Raw genomic sequence first — 16788 nt, forward strand, 5'->3', positions numbered from 1 at the left:
TCCTGGTGGTCACAGGGGCCATGGCCACCTGCACCGGCCCGTTGCCCTGGGCGAGGCTGGTCACCACCGTCTGGTACATGCTCACGGGGATCTGGACCAGCCCTGGGGAGACAAAGGGGACACTGTCGGTGGGGTCGGGCCGGGCCTTCCTGGTGCCGGCTGACAGGGCAACCGGCTCCAGTTCTTCAGGGGATCACTGCGGCCTCAGGTAATCGCGTACCCACTGTCCAGGCGCAAACACAGCCCTTTTCTCGTCCCATTTTATTTCTTTCAAATAGAGTCTCAGGAAAGAAAAGTTAGGAGAAACTGTGGAAACGTGCCCTGGAGCAGGGCCTCCCCAGCCTGTGGAGGGAGGGAGGCCCCTGCCACCTCCACCTTTAGGACGCAGAGCCAGCAGGTGTGAATCACCCCCTCCCCCAAGCCCGTCCCTCCGTCCCTCCCACTGCCTTCTTCCTCCTCCAGGAAAGGCCGCCCTGAATTTTAATATTCTGCTACACTGACTTCTTCGACCTTCTTTCTGCCTATGTTCGAGTTTCTCCTAGCTTATAAAAACGTCCCCTCCTCAACCCTATCCTGTCTTCTGGCCACTGTCCTTCCACTCAGAGTCAGCTTATTTAAAAAAGCCTGGGTTGTTAGTTTTCTGTTTTCAGACTTCACAGACCCATAAAACCTTTCAATACATTTTGGAGTCAGCATAAAAAAAAAAAAAAAAGACCCCAACTACCTCACTATTATTCACAGTAGAAAGGATGGTTTAACACAAAGAAAGGAAGAAGCATGTAATCTCAGAAAAACACAGTCCTTCCTAAGAAGGGAAAAGTTGATAATTTAACATATTTAAAAAAGGGATTTCCAGTTAAATACGGCAGAATAAGTGCACATATCAAACTCCTCTTCCTCCTAAAACTAAAATTACAACGCAGAGGGGAAAAAGTATATAAATGAGGGATAGTAACATATTTTTGGACGACACAAAGCAAATGTAAAGTGAATCTGACTTATCAAAGTGGAAGCTGCAACTGTGCCCACAGAGGCTCAAGGACGGAGGCCTGGCCACTGGAGGAAGGGGAAGGAGGTAGGGCCAGGAACTAGCCAGAAGTCCACAGCCAGCTGAGAGGGCCAGTGGGTCCCACCAACACCAGCGCCAGACTGTTGTTGACAGGACATCTGAAGTTTATCTACTATTATTGAGAAAATGACCTGAGAGGCCCAAGAAAAGTGATAGCTATATTTAGCAGGTGGGGAGCTAAGAGGATGGGAGGGAGAAGGGACAATGAAAACTCTGGCCTGCTTGCTGTCCTAATCCTTACCCAAGGCCTACAGGTCGCCTAGCTCCGCCCTGCGCGCCCTGACGATGGGGGTCGCAGTGTCTCACTCACACAGAAGGAGCAGAGACAATGTGGGGAGAAGAAAACAAAAACAAATGCCCCCAAACTCTGATCTTCAGAGAGAAACGAGATTTGTATGATGAAAATGAGATGCTCTTACTTAAAAATATGAAAAAAATTTCTAGATAAAAGATCAAATAGATAAAATACATTCTGAAGATTAGAATTTGATAAAGTCAAGGAAATCTTCCAGAAAGTAGAAAATATGAAAAGATGGAAAATAGAAGAGAAAATATGAGACCTAACAGCTCCAACCTCTGAAAACAGAATTCCAGAGAGAAGAGAGACAAACAGAAGACAGAAAATTATCAGAAACATTGTAAATAAATTTCGACAACTGAAAAACATGAGTCTCACACTAAAAAGGCCCACTAGATGCTCCGTACAACACATGAAAAAAAGATCCAGATTATAAGACATATCTTTTCAAAATTTTGGGACACAAGGGATAATAAAGCAAAGATTCTAAAAGATTGCAGAAAGAAAAAAAAAAAGGTTATATACAAAGATCTGGAAATCATAATATTGTTAGACTTCTCAAAAATGAGCCAGGAGGGTAGATGATGAAGAAGAATATCTTCAAATGTCTGAGAGAAAATGCCTTTCAGCCCAGAATTCTCTATCCAGCTCATAAAAAATGATACCCATATCAATAAAGACCGCGGCAGAAGAAAGACATCTTTAGACTTGTCAAGGGCTCTAAAAACTGGTCACTCGTGTACACCTTCTTAGGATGCCCTGAAGGATACGCTCTACAGAAATGAGAGAAAACTAAGAAAGAAGTGGCCATGGGATCTAGGAGACAGAGGACCCACTGTAGAGAGCTCTGGGGCAGGACGAGGAGCCCCGCACTATGGCTGTGCACAAGGTCTGAGAGGAAGAGTGGGGAGACGGCATGATGCGGGAAGGAGTACCGAGAGAGGGCTTCCGGAACTGGGCAGAACCAGTGATTGCTACTCAAAAACACAGAAGAAAAAACGCAAGTATTAACCATAATAATTATAGTACACCCATCTTGGCAGTGAACAATTTTTATGTGATTATAATAATATACACATAAAACTGAGTTATCAAAAATTGTAATAATGTCTCAATTCAAGAAATGAAGATACGAGACTATTACTTAGAGCAGTAAAGATAAATACTAGAAAAAAAAAAACCATGTACTCTTGGGGTATAGTCTTTTTTTTTTTTTTTAAAGTCCATTTAGTCCTTTTTGATATTTAGAACCAAAGATCACTTTGATGAAACTAAAAATTTATTTTAAAAAGGGATGTTTTATCAGAATATTTCCTAATGCAAAAAAATCCAACATAAAATGTCGTTTTACAATGTTAAGTTGTATGTTTTCTCGGGGTAAGTGTTGATAGTTTAGGAATAAGTTATTTGATGATGTAACACGAAACGGGGCTCGATGCTTTGTTTTGATGACAGCCATGTTTGGAAATCCGGGGTCACCCTGGTGCGTGTTAAAAGGAGTGGAAGGCACAGCCCACCATTCCTCGCACTTGAGATGCTGGGGTCTGAAGAGGCGAGGAGGCCCGCCCACATTCGTACATGAGATTGGGAGGGAGGCAGCCAAGGGCCCAGGCTGTGGTTTTAAGGGTTGTGGGGTTCAATTTCTTTCGGGTAGACCTTTGCAAATGGCTCTCATACATCTCTAATCAGTTCTTTCAGTTCACCCCTCCCACCACCCAAGTTATCTTTCTATTTTTTATTAGGGACATGTCATGTCCCTAATCGCAAGCTTTTCATATCCCGTAATATTAAAAAAGTTCCCGAAGCCTATAATAAGGTCCCAGTGTTTGGCATGGTATTCCAGACCGTTTGTGATTTGCCCTGGCCCACCTTTCCAGTCTCGCTTCCCGCACTCCTGACAAGCACCCTGTGCTCCTGGGGCACTTGCTCTCGGTTCCCCAACATCCGGTCACACTCCTTTCTCTGGGCCTTTGCTCAAGTCGTTCACTACCTGAGATTCCCTCACTCTCCACTTTCCCGTTAAAACCTGGTTCGGCTGTCCCTCCTCTTGGAAGCCCGTCCCGTCTCAGCCCAGTCAATAATGAGAGTGGCCTCCCTTGGATTCTCAGCGAGCAATGGGACAGTGGTGCACAATCCAGCTTGGCCCAGTTAATGCAGGGAGATAGGCCTTCCCACTTGACCGAGGGCTCCTCCAAGGCCAGGCCTGGCTCTGGTTCGTGTTCTACTCTCCACAGTATGAGAGGTATAATGTGCGCCATTAAGTTGGCATCGAGGGCAAAAGGCCAAGGGTGTGTACTGCAGGCCTCAACCAGTGTGCAGCTGGGCCCTGCTCTCCAGGCTTGAGACCCCAGGCATGGGCTTGAGTATCCGTGAGGACCACACATCCCCTTCAGTCACCCAAGTGTATCATGATGATCGCCTTCATCTTCTCTTCTGGTTAAAATAGGCAAAGTTAATGAAGTAACCCAAAACGTACAGCAGCAAAGCCAGGATACAAGTGTAATCCTCCAAAAAGCCCGCGCTGGCAAATAGTACCCAAAACCAGAAGCAAAGATCAGTCTCATTTTATTGCTCTTGCTTCTGGGCTCGATTCAGTTCTCAAAGCTCCAAACTTGTGGAACAAGTTACACACTTTACAAACGCAGTGACTCCTGTGAGCAGGGAGATTCTTCCTAAGTCTGAGCAACCGTCCTGGGTATGGCCGCGGTGGAGAGGAACGTAATCATCAGGGTTAAGTTTCTTTTACCCTGGTTTATGAAGGATTTGAGATTCCTATGATGTGAATCCATGTCCAACACTGTTTAAACAGTTTTTAGTAACAATGAAGATTTGCCCTAGAATGAAATGGAGGAAGGTTCAAATGCAAAAATTCATACTGCCTGACACTGCTGTAACCAGATGATCTTGTGAACACAAACTGATCTTGTTGCCCTCTTCAGTGGTTTCCAGTGGCCCATGGGATACAAAGTCCAAATCCTTTTGCAGGTATTTAAACCCTTCAGTCAGCCTGTTGTTCAGCCTGGTGATCCACGAATCCCCACCCACTTTACACTCCAACCAGGTGAACTATCTGATTGAGGTTCTCAACACACACACACCTCCACAACGTGCATAGGCCATTACTTCTGCCTGGAATGAGTGTCCTCGGCTTGTTCCTTGAGTGGGCTCTTATTTTGCCTTCAACACTCAATTCCTCCTGTCTGGGCTCCTCTTCTCCCGAGCGCCCGCAGCACTTTGCACTGGCTTCCACGGAGGTACCGGTCATTATCGCTGTTTGTAAGTCTTGTCTCCAGGGAGACTGTAAATTCCTTAAGGGAGGCACAGAGTCTCCATCTTTGAGTCCCTAGTCATCAGGAGCTCAAGAAATGTTTTCAACACTCTCGAATGAAATCTGCCTTCTGAGCTTCCACAGGTGTCCGTCCTCAGACTGAGTGACTGAGCTGGGCGAGCCTAAGGGTGACCAGGCTGGTTCAGAACAGGAGCGCCCCGTCCGGAAAGCGGCAATGCCACGCTGAGGACACTCAAATAAAACCGCTTTTAAAGATTTCATCTTCTGTACTTCACTTCACAATCAGGGAAGGAGTAAATCTGGCCTCTACAACTGGGTGATGAAATGACTCACACACAGAGCTGTCTGGAGCGTGAATAACTGGTAACAGCAACTACACATCTGAAAAGCTTTTCAGAGAGAAATTCCATATACGGGGATCATGTCATAACCTCGAATGCCTTGAAATCCCAATTCCATTATTTTCTACGGGCAGTTTTGGTGTATCTCTACCTTAAATAAATGCATTACCATCTCATTGTGAGGATTTTAGAATCAACCTCTCTCTCTCTCTCTCTCACACACACGCAGCCATTTTGACATGGATTAGATTAAATCGTCTCAGTGTCTCTGACCTAGCAGCCTTTGTGTCCATGGAGAGAAGGGGGAGGGGACTGGAAGCTGGCTTGGAGACCCAGCATGCACTAAGTCGGTCGGCTGCCCTTGGAAGAGAGATGATTAAATGCTGAGGTACAGTAATCAGGCTGGGATTGTCCCCGCATCTGCTCAGCCTGCCCCTGATTAGCCCTAATCTAGAAGGCGTATGTTAATCTAAGCTTGTATTCTGGGTCATTTCTATTGATTAAGCAAGAGGAAGCCCTTCACATTCTACTTTAAGGGCTTGAAGTTCTTTTTGTTTTTCAGAGAGACCCTGTACAATCCTAGGAATAAGACTGGGCATCTGTAGGGTACTTTTCAAAGCCCTCTTACGCTCGCTGCATATCAACTGATTTCTGCCAAGACCCTGGAGAAGTAGGCAGGGCAGGTATTCATCTTCCCTTTCACAAATGATAGGCAAGCTCCTCTGGCAGAACATGGACTTTTCATACCCACTGACCGCTGCGGCCCGCAGGGACCCAGAAGGGAGAGAACTATCCTCTTTGCGCTCCCTGCTACCTCTCCACTCACGCTTCTTGGTAAGGTTTACAGAACTGGCCAAAATGGTGAAGAGGCCAAAGGTGACTCAGGAACTTCAGGTCCCAGCACCAGGATTTCCTTGTCAAACAGAAGTCAGACTAAAATCCCTAGAGGAACTGCCGGCCGCAGGACGCTGCCCTATAAGAGACAAGGAACCCTGACCCTATTCTATTTCCCTAGCAGGTGGGTATCATTCCTGAGCCCAAATGGTCAAACACACTTCTCCCACCTTACTAAGTGGCTACTAGATCCTCCCAGTTGCTCGGGCCAAAAATTTTGAAGTCAAAAGTCATCTCTGACTTCACATGCAATAATACATCAGCAAATCCTGTGTCCTCTCCCTTCAAATACAAACGCACACTTCAGTCATTCCGACTGCGGCCACTCTAGACAAACTCCCACTATCTATTGCTTGGATTATGCTTTAGCTCCTTGTACGATCGCCCTGCTCCAGCCCTGCTCACTGCAGTCTATTTCCCACACCGCGGCCAGAGGGATCCTCTAAAATTTCCACACAAGGTGATGGATATGGGGACATGTTTTGAAAATGCAGACCATTTACCCACATTAAGGGGGCTGGCCCTATTTTCTTAAAATGGGAGGCATGAGGTTTTATAGTGGTCTCTCTCTGACGGGGCACCAGGGGAGGCTTTGTGGTTTACCGTGGGCACCAAGGAGAGTAACTTTCAAGGTCAGGGTCACAGCCCTGCGCACTCTGTGAACTTATCGTTCCTGAACTGATCTACTCTATTCCTAACATACGCATGCACACACACACGTGTATCAATGGAATTTATTTTTCCCAAGACTAACTTATTTTAGTATTCTGAGATTCGATGAATAAGTCTACAGATTACAGCTAGCTAAGTATCTTGAAATATTGTTTGGCAATGACCATCCCATCCCACCCAAGTGCACACACACACACACACTTTTGGTGGCTCTCTACTAAGGGAAAAATAAAGTTCAAATAGCTAATAGTTGAGGGTTACACCAGCCTTTTCCAAAAACACTACATTATCCCCTCATTACAACCTTATTTGTCTCCTCAGTGTACCCTAACCACCACATGTATTTGCTCAGATCCCTCGGCCTACAATTATCCCAATAATGTGTTCACATCTAACAATCCCAACGTCTTTCTCGGGTCTACCCCAGACAGAACGGCCCACTGGGCTCTCTCTTTCCTGTGATCTCATTGCCTCCATCATTCGTTTGGCATCAGCTCTATGCTAACCTGTTTCTATTAGTTATTGTTTCTCTCTGCATAAATCTGTTTACTGAGACTGCTGGCAAGACAATGTCTTTGAATACTTACTAAACTGAACATAGTCGATGCTTAATAATTGAATATGACAACTGATCACGTTCTTCATGATTTTCAGAAACTTGATGACGTTCGTATTGGCTTTGGCCTCCACAGAATGAAGAACCCTGAAGCCTCTTACTCCGTTCCTGAATGAAGTAGGGTTTCTCCACATCATTGTTAAGGTAGTACAGCCAAATACTGTATGGTAGTTCAGGTGTGTTCTATGTGATGGTAAAATAGGCTGTTTTATTTCTAGTAAAGGGTTCCCAGTCAGAAGGACCTCCATGTGAATCCGAATCCTGGTGTACCACTTAATGGCTTACGTGCCTCACTTTCCTCATATGTAAAACAGTAATTACGTGTTTCACAGGGTTGTTGAGAACTAGATGTGGTGACCTAAGCAGAGTCTGGCACTGTGCCTGGCACACAGTAGGTACCCAATAAATGTCAGCTGCTTTTCAAAACAGACTTTGAATAAGAGGTTTGACAAAGTCTGGTCGGGGTCACAGATGTGAGACTGAGGTTCTCAGGAAACAGAAAGGAAAGCAGAGACGGCACAGATCTCCTTTCAGGAGCGATTTGCTCCTGCCAGGAAGCACATCATTCGCCAAAGGCCTTCAAAGATGTAAAGATTAGAGATAAAAGCCATGAAATCAGGGCAGATGGACTGGCAGGCAGCTTCCTTTCAGAAATGCAGCGATGGTCAGAATTGCCCTGGAACTGTACAATGACATACAAAGTAGCTGCCGATTCAGTGCATCGGTGGACAAATAATCCTGACTATACCACTAATCAATTTTAAGGATACTAATATACGATCAGGGACAGTATGATATGATGTCATCACTCTGATACATTTCTAAACCCCTTCAGAAATTAGTAACAGGCTCAGGCCTAGCAGATCACAGAGTTGCAGGCCTGGTCAGGGTCACCCAGAAACACAGACTGCCCTCCCTCCACCCTATCCCACGACAAGATAGAGCAGAACAGAAAGCCTGAGGAAGAAAGGGCCTTTCATTTGCCCTCACAGTCTGGGAAACCTTTGGGAATTGTTGTTTGCTGTAACTGAATCTTTTAGCCCAAAGGCCTTCCAGGTTGGTCATGGAAATATCTTTAGTTGGAAGAAAAATACTGATGTTTGTGAGAGGAAAAATAAAGAGTTAAACAAATAAATTATCAAATAAACACAAAAGTTGCTGGAAGAGACATAATTCCTAAAACTCAAAGGAAAAATTTACAATGTAATGCCTTCTATAGTTTATGGACATGAAAGCTAACTGTATGTGTCAAGAAAACGCTGGCTTAAATGGGAAACCAGAAGACTGTGCTTGGAAAAGACAGGAATAAATAAGAAATGAAACCATGTATTGTTAATTACTTAAGTAACTTCTGCAGTTTTTAAAGAGCCATCAGGGGTATCAATAGGTATTTCCAGGGGTAACAGACAAGAAGGAAGTCCTTTAAAAAAACCTGTCAATTGCAGGCCTGGAAAAAAATTTTCATCAGTGACTGGTGTCTAAGGAAAACCACTATTAGATGAAAAAACAGGCATGGTATGTACGGGTATAGAGATGGGAGGGCGTGAAAGGAAATCAGGTAAAGAAGCAGGTCGAGGAGGCATGCAGCAGATAAGATGGCCGAGAATAACGAATAAGGACCAGACAGAAAGAGGACAGACGTGCAGGGCAACAAAAGGAAGGTCGTGAAAAGAATGTCACTATCAAATGAAAAGGAAATCCAGGTAGCCCTCGCAATAGTAAGACAAGGGGGAAACAGAAAAAGCGTTTCTCTCCTAGTGGTTCTGTTTCTGTTATATTAGCTGCTTCCGGGACATTTAATCTTCCTTTTCCGTGTTTTCTAAGTCCATGGCTTTTGAGTGCATTTAAAGGATTTATGGATTAAAATATGTATTACATCTGGCAAGTACTGAATATTCTCATGAAGCCAATAGCAGCCTCACAGGTGCCCTGATGTGACAGGCACTTTTCAGCATCCAAGGTTTTCTTCGCATCTGCTAGACAATCTCAAGCCTCACTCGGAAAAATAATTTTCTGTAATAACTTTCATAGCAGTGGCTCTGTCTGGGTAGGACTGTGTCACCGTGTCTTTGCTTGATTTCACCAGGGAACTCCTCTTGCCCCCATCCCATAAGCCAAATGCTAAAAAATGAATTCATTACTTCACTAGTAAATTTACTTTACTAGTATTTTATTAGTAAATGTATTTCAAAACATATTTTGGAGATATAATTTCACGATTCTCTCTGGAAATTACTGGATTGCCCAGGAAAATTAATAAAATTGGGGTTTTGTACTTTAGTGTTCAGAACTACCGTGGCTTATCATCCTGCAGACTGAGCCCCCAAGGTGGGCTGAACCAGCTGGCTCCAAGGCCTGCTGAGCTGACCACGAGGGCTTTAAATGGCAGGAGACAAATATGTTCAACAAAAGCTTGTGTAAGAGAAAGGCCGGAGGTGCCCAATGCATTCCCAGAAAAATCACTGGGAAAAGGGGTGGGAACAACATTCAAGGTCTCCAAAGTCCATGTACCAGTGGACAGGGTGTGGGCGATATGTAGGGTGTTGACAGTTTAAAACAAGAAGTGGAGCCAAAAATGATGGCCGTCTCAGGAGAGTCACCAAGCCGTCTGAGTTTACAAAAGGTGTAGAAATGAATATGAGGCCCAATCGGGAATGACCCAATTAGAAGCAGAGATTTATTTTTGTTATTATTTTCAAAATTTTTATTGCAGAAAATTTCAAATAGGCACAAAAGGAGACTAGTATAAGGAACACCCGCTGCCCCCTGGTTTTTCAACCCGTCACTTAGCACAATCTATAGAGTACCATTTAGAAAACAAACAGTAAAACTTTCTAAGAGCACATAAAGGGCAGAATTAAATTTGCTTTAGGCGGTGAGACACCTGAAGACAGCTGATTGGAAAGTGGTAATAGACAGTTGGAGGGTTTGACTGTAACACAGAAAGAAATCCACCTCAAAAAACTTCATTTTGATCAAGTATTTATCCTGTCTTTCCTATCTGGGCCGTATTTACCGTAAGCACATTGTTAACAGCGACAAGTTTTTTATAAAATAACTTTAGTTTAAAAAAGGAGAGAGAGATCACCACTGTAATTCTTAGTCAAACAGGGGGTCTGTACAGAACCATCAACGGTTGCTAGAACCAGCAGGTGCCAGGGCGATGGAGACTACAGAACACAGGATTCCACCATCACAGGAATCCACCTGGAAGGGCGGCCTCGCGGTCACTCTACCCAGCAGCTGCTTCCTTCTTTCTCCGAAGGTGGGCCCCTGCAGCACTCTCAGTCAGCATCCATTTGCAATGGGCATGGTCTGCCATACAGAGGCCCAACAACAACACAGAACTTTGAAAAAGCACCGGGCAAGATAGGCCAGCAGAATGTGCTGCGGAGGCGCAGCCGAAGGAAGAATGCCTCCTGTGCACACACTGCTGCTGGGCGTACGACGCTGTCCCTAACATTCACCCAGGGAGAGTTTTACAAACCCTTCGGTGAACGTGTCAGCACACTGAGTGCTAACGGCATGCATGTTTATAAAAGCAGACCTTACAGTCAGCTTTTAGGTGAGCCGAAGGGAGGGTAGTTCATTTCCTCGATATTGCCCCTCTAAACTGGAATTTATGATGTGCTTTTTAATAGCAGACTTACTTTCCTAATTATGTCTTCTTTAAGCTAATATGAAAACTAATTTGTATTCCTTAAGTACTCAGCAGCTCAGTGGGGGTGGAGGAGATGGTCCAGGCTTATGCTGGCTTGCTTAGAGAAACTGTACAAGGATTTAAAATGTGTCACAAGTAATCTGCATGACAGATTAATCTGTATGTGGCAACTAAGAGTTGATTCTATTTATATTTATAAAACCAACAGGCCACTTCTGTCTCACAGGGCTGCTATGAGGATAAGTAACATTATATTATTACACGACTTAAATTCTTGAGAAAAAAAGACACTATCTAAATTTGAGGTAGTGTTGTTATTTCACATAGGTTCTCTCTCAGGAGTCAAAGCCGCCGTGCAGCAGCTATGAGAAGCAGACAAATGGAGGAAGCAAGATTCCAGGTCTTGCTCTTTGGTCCCCAGAGTCACTGAGAATGGAAGGTGTGCCACCAGCTTAGTTCCAGCCCCAGGAGTGCCATCTACACCCCACGTGGTGCACAAAATGAACACTTCATATACACACTCTTGGCCCCTGAGTGTTCACGTGCCCTCTTGTCAGTCAGAAGCACTTTTAAGGAGAAAAGTGCTCTCCAGTCAAAGCGCAGGACCGTGAAGGCTTAAGAAAGGGACGGCAGGGAGCGGGGGACGTTCCTAAAATTAAAGTCCTTTCTCATGGTCACAATTCATTATTTTATTTTGTCAGTGGGGTGGGTTGGGATGGGGGGAGGGAAAGGATATGAGGTTTTTGGAGGAAAAAAGTTTTTAAGATAAAAGGCAAAGATTGCAGTTTAAGTAACATGCCGGAAGGACTTTTTCCAAAAACATTCAAGCAAATTTCCTTTCCCCTTCCAACAAGGCTGAAATAGAAACTCCAAGGCTTACTTAAGCAGTCAAGACATTTCCAGAGGTTCAGACCAGTCTCTGAGACCATGCTCCTATTAAAACTCGCTGTGAAGATGGACTATTTGTGTGCTGGCCAATACGATGGCTACAGAGCGCCTGAAATGTGGCTGGTGTGACCGAGGAACTGAATCTTTAATTTTATTCGATTTTAAGTTTAAATAGCAAGACTGCAGCTCTAGAACCCTTCCAGAGCTTCCGGCGAGCCAACTCCACACCATAAATGTGCTTCAGTTGCACACGTGATAAAAGGTGGCTTCGTTTAGATGGAAATTCAATTTGAAATCAGATGCTCTGCATTCACCTAAAATATATTTTTCCGGCATTTCCCTTATTTATATTGCAGGTTTTTGTTTGTTTGTTTGTTTTACCTTTGCTGCCCCACCCCGAAAACTTCTTTTAACACCCCCCACCCCCTAGGTGAGCAACTTTATCAGCATTTGAGAACAATACTGTATAGCTGTACATTATATTGCTACAAGCAGTAAGGAGAGGCTGGGCTGGACAAAGTCAGAAGAGTTGCTGGATGCCTCTTTATGGGCCAATCTGATAGCAGAGTCTTTGTAGTCTCGCTCAGAGCAGTGTCTCGGTTTCCATATATAGACACCTTCAATGATTCTCAGATCCAATTGCTAGGTTTACAACAGAAAAGATGTTTTTATAGATTTCACTTCGAAAACTCCATTTAGGCTCTGAAAGTCTCTAAATTGGGGCCTTTCTAATAATGAAGATTTGGTGTAATTATAATGTCACAGTCAGTTGTGCTGACAAAGCCAAACCAATATGTCTCCTTGCTGGGCCTTTGCTCTCAGTCTCACCAACAGGAGGAGAAAAGAGGCTTTGTCAGGAGCAGATGTGCAGTGGGAGGCCCCGGGAAAGCAGATCTGTTGAATGAAGCAGGTGCCACTTAGACATTCACTTTACTGACTCCAACCACAACCTCCCCTTCATTTGATACCCTGCTCTTGGCAGGAGGACGGAGAGAGAGCATCACACAAAGGGAAGCATGTCTATCCTGTTCAGATTACTGCTCTGCCAGGCTGCTGCTGCTGGGCTCTGCACATTTGCTCTTTATTAAGCAAATGGCAGATCTGGGAAGTGAATCCCTATATTTACACAGGTAACCTGAGAGCCAGAGGGCCCCACACCATACTGGCTGTGATGTGCAAGCTATGAGAGTTAATAACAGTGCACTGACATTCCTTCAAAATCCTAATGGAAGAATAAATAAAAAGAGGAAAGTCCCCTTTACCCAAGAACCTTAAAACTTCATTCTGAAGAATTTTTCCTGTCATAAAATTCTGGGTCTTATGCGAACAGTGAGTAATCCCCTTTTTACATGTTAAGTTAAAAAGAAAACACCCACTTTTTCATCCATTTAATTGGAGTCATTTAAACTTGTCCAATTATGGCTCTGGTTTTGGTACACTTAAAAAAAAAAAAATCCCTTTACAGAATATTACCTGCAACGTGGCACCAAGATTCTGTCTTGGTTACAAGGAGCTGGAATCATCTAAGATCAGAATCTGTCTTTCGAATACAAAGACTCAGAAAGATCTGGGGACCTAAAGGGAAGGAGAATGAGATAACGAAACATGTAACTTGGCCTTGAGGACACTGGGAATGGTGTCCATCTGCCAGATGGCAGGCACCTTCTTGGGAATCTCTGCCCAGAATGTCCCTGGCTCATCATTTCCCCAAGCTGAGAATACCTGACACAGTCAGACCAAGGAGCAGATGAATGTAGACCACTGTGGCTTGACAACATGTGCTAATTCCCTCTGGGGCCTCGAGGAACCAACTCTGGAGGCGTTCAGCTTTTAACATGGTAAGCATCTAAAAGCTACATCTGAGGGATACGGCCACGGCTCAGATGAGTCCTAAGAGTAAAGACCAGTGTATTTACAAAGACCTGACATTTCTTCGTAAAAAGCTCTTTTTTTTCAACAGTGTTTAAGTCTTCAAGTAGCAGAGCCTAGATTAGCAATTCCTGGTGTACAAATCATGAATGCCTGTGGCCATAACAGTTTATAATGGTATCGGGAGGTGGCACACCCCTCTGGACTTGCAGACTGAGCAAAGAAAAAGATAATCTGAACCCACAAAGACACTTTCAAGAGGCAATCCTGTTCCTTCTGAAGGTATCCACAGGTCGGCATCTTTGCAGGACATAAACAAAGGCACTGAAGAACACTGACAACTGGAAACCCCTCCTGATGTTGGGGGCTATGTCTGATGAGGGGCAGGAAAGGCCTAGTAATTCAGAAAACTGAACCTCAGTTTTGCCTGGCCAGCATGCCTGAGGGACAATATGCTTCCATAAGTAATAGCTTTCTGAAATGGGGCTTCTCAGCATGAGACTCCCTACCTGCTCCCTCCAAATGGAGGCTTATGGGACCAGATCCTCAGAATGTGTCCCTGAAGTGCTAACAGTGAACCCTCAGAAGATTAATTTCCTTCCAATTCAGTGTGAGTGTTTAATATTCACAGTGGTAGTAGTTAGAGTTACTGCATGCTCATGATACCCCAGGCACTAAAGAGAATAGGATTAAATATTGTCTGCTGTCCCTAAAACTGGTGACATCAACGTATCTCCCTTGTAGGAAATTGAAGAGTCAGAAAAACTGCCATTTCCCTCTGAGAACTATTCTGGAAGGCAGTTTGGAATTCAAGAGGTCATTTGGAAGGGAGGAGGGAGGAGGACAAGCTTCAGTGCCGTGACAGAGCTGGGCGGGTAACACACATGGGGCAGAGAACTGTAAACGCCTTTCGGTATTCTAGAATCAAGAGCCCCATCACCCATCTCCATGTTCCCATTTCTGAGAAGCAGCCATGCTTCATTACTATTAAAGAAGAAGCCATCACTTTCGGGTGAAATCTAAAATTCATCCAATAGTAATGGCTTCTTTTAGCCTTGTAACCCACCAGGCCCTGGATATTTATTTGATCCTTTTCAGGGTCACTATAAATCCATGAGAGAGCCTGGCCTGAAGATGCCTGTATCCCGGAAGAGAAATTTGTACTTGTGGGGCTTCGAAGTGGAAATGTACGAGTGTCCTGGGGAATAAAGGGACTAGGAAGTGGGTCTAAGTGCCGCCACTGCCTCCTATCTCAGGGTTTCCTGCTTGGGACTCTGCGGTGCACAAAAATAGGCCAGTTCTGGAAACCCTGCTGCCCAGCTGTTTACTGGCTGTGGATTACTGCAGTCACATGGTAGTTTTTTTTTTTTTTCCTTCTCTCTTTTAAAGCAAAGCCATGCTGTCCATGAGCTGAGAAGGTCACAGGGAGGCAAGGCTATAAAGTATTTGTGTTGTCCTCCTCTGTACAGAGTGGGCATGACTTGTCAGAAGACCACAGAATTTCTCCTCTGGCCTTTAGATCAGCACCACCCAACAGAACTTTATGCAATGATGAAAATGTTCTGTATTTATACATCCCATGACAGTACCCGCTAGCTACACGTGGCTATTTAAATTTAAATACGAATAAGTTAAAAATCAATGAAAAATTCAGTACCTCAAGCCATGGTTACTGAACACTTAAAACATGGCTGGTGTAACCGAATTTTAAATTTTATTTAACTTTAATTAACTTGCATTTAAATTCAAATAGCCACAACACAGCCAGCAGCTACCTTATTGGACAGCACACCTTAAGACTTGGTTTTAACACTATTTATTTGTTCTCCTCTGCTAAGATTTATCATGACACTATCTTCTAAAATGAGTAAAAATATGGTTATGACCATTCCTTAAACAATCTTGCAAAAATAGTGACCCGCACCAACTAAGTTTAATCAGATGAATAATAAAGAATCACTTCACTTGTTTGATACCTTCTTTACGCCCAGGTTGAATAATGCACAGAGAGCTTGCTTAGCAGTAGCAGTGGTGGTGGTAACAGTAGTAGTAGTAAAAAAAAAGAAAGACTGGAGGAAGAAAGAAAAAGATGAAAGTCCTAAATAATTATGCTCAATGCTTATAGTTAAAAGGCAAAAACAGCAAAACTAAAACGGTTATTTTCCTGGTGTGATATCTACCAATATGTTTCCATTAAGATAAATGAAAACCATTCATCTTGATGGTTAGCAGACTTAAATGAGGTCTACACTGTCTGCAAAGAAAGCGTGTCTCCCAGAGGGGCCCACGGGGGACACCGTGACGCGTCCTGTTCTGAGGTGCTGCATCCATCCCACTGCTGCAGGTCCCCAGTCAGCCCCAGCTGCAGGCCCCTTTTCTTTCTGAGCCACAACTCAGAGCTCTTCTCATCTTATCTGTTCTAAGAAGTAATCTTTTCAGGTCTCTGAGTATGCCCCGCTCCATTTAAAGAAGGCCTGTGATTCCAAAGGAGACACAGCCATAACACAGATGAATCTTCATTTGCTTTTTCTTACAGATAGGCAGTGCTTCAGCCTGGTCTGACAGCATCCTAGGATCTTAGTTTCCCTTCAGGTCTCCCCATCAGCGGGAAAGAAGACCAAATACTTTACAGGAGGGAGGCGTAAAAACCCACAGCCGCCACAGGTACTGCTCTTTGGGGACTTTCAGGAGGACCTGCAGCCTGAGATTCTCTGCTCACACACAGCGCTGCAGCTCGGGGCTGCCTGCTTCAGGTCCTGGGGGCACTGAACTCACTGTTTTTGGATTACAGGTACAAACAGCATCATAGTATCAAAGAGTGCAACATCTTTTAAAGCTATTATCATGCTTTACTGCAACTGAAAATGCACTCTTACAATTTATTCAACACATTTATTTAAGCTTTAATTAAAATACTGAGGCGAAAGTGATTGAATGCACTCTAGAGAAGCCTATCAGCACCCTTTTGGGGGAGTAACACTGACATATTTCCTAAAATAATTTAACATTTACATCTCCACTGACTCTTTTGGGAACAAGTCCATATACTAATGTTTCCAGAGGATGAAGAGCACAGAAAAAGGAAGAATGAGATGCAGTTTATAGTTTATCAAGATGAGAACTGGCATTTCATCTCATTTTTTAAAGAAGAGCTGGAAAAGGAGGACATGTAATAAGTAATAACAGATGAT

The 16788-nt window shown here is 44.0% G+C and overlaps 1 protein-coding gene across 9 annotated transcripts in view; it reads right to left on the reverse strand.

Moving 5' to 3' along the window:
• NRF1 (nuclear respiratory factor 1) overlaps window positions 1-16788 on the reverse strand; it is a 118808-nt gene that overhangs the window by 3939 nt on the left and 98081 nt on the right. Inside the window, exons 11-12 of one of the 9 annotated variants that reach the window (XM_025045828.1) lie at window positions 13202-13303; window positions 1-102 (exon numbers count right to left, since the gene is read on the reverse strand). The exons of 7 other annotated variants lie outside the window; for them this stretch is intronic. In XM_025045828.1, coding sequence (XP_024901596.1) covers window positions 13248-13303 — 56 coding nt within the window. In that variant the 3' untranslated portion in view covers window positions 1-102; window positions 13202-13247. Of the gene's footprint in view, window positions 103-9834; window positions 12623-13201; window positions 13304-16788 lie in introns of those variants that run through there. One more of the 9 variants, XM_025045827.1, reaches the window with a different exon arrangement.

Source organism: Pteropus alecto, unplaced genomic scaffold, assembly GCF_000325575.1.
Source record: "Pteropus alecto unplaced genomic scaffold, ASM32557v1 scaffold22, whole genome shotgun sequence".
Taxonomy (NCBI): domain Eukaryota; kingdom Metazoa; phylum Chordata; class Mammalia; order Chiroptera; family Pteropodidae; genus Pteropus; species Pteropus alecto.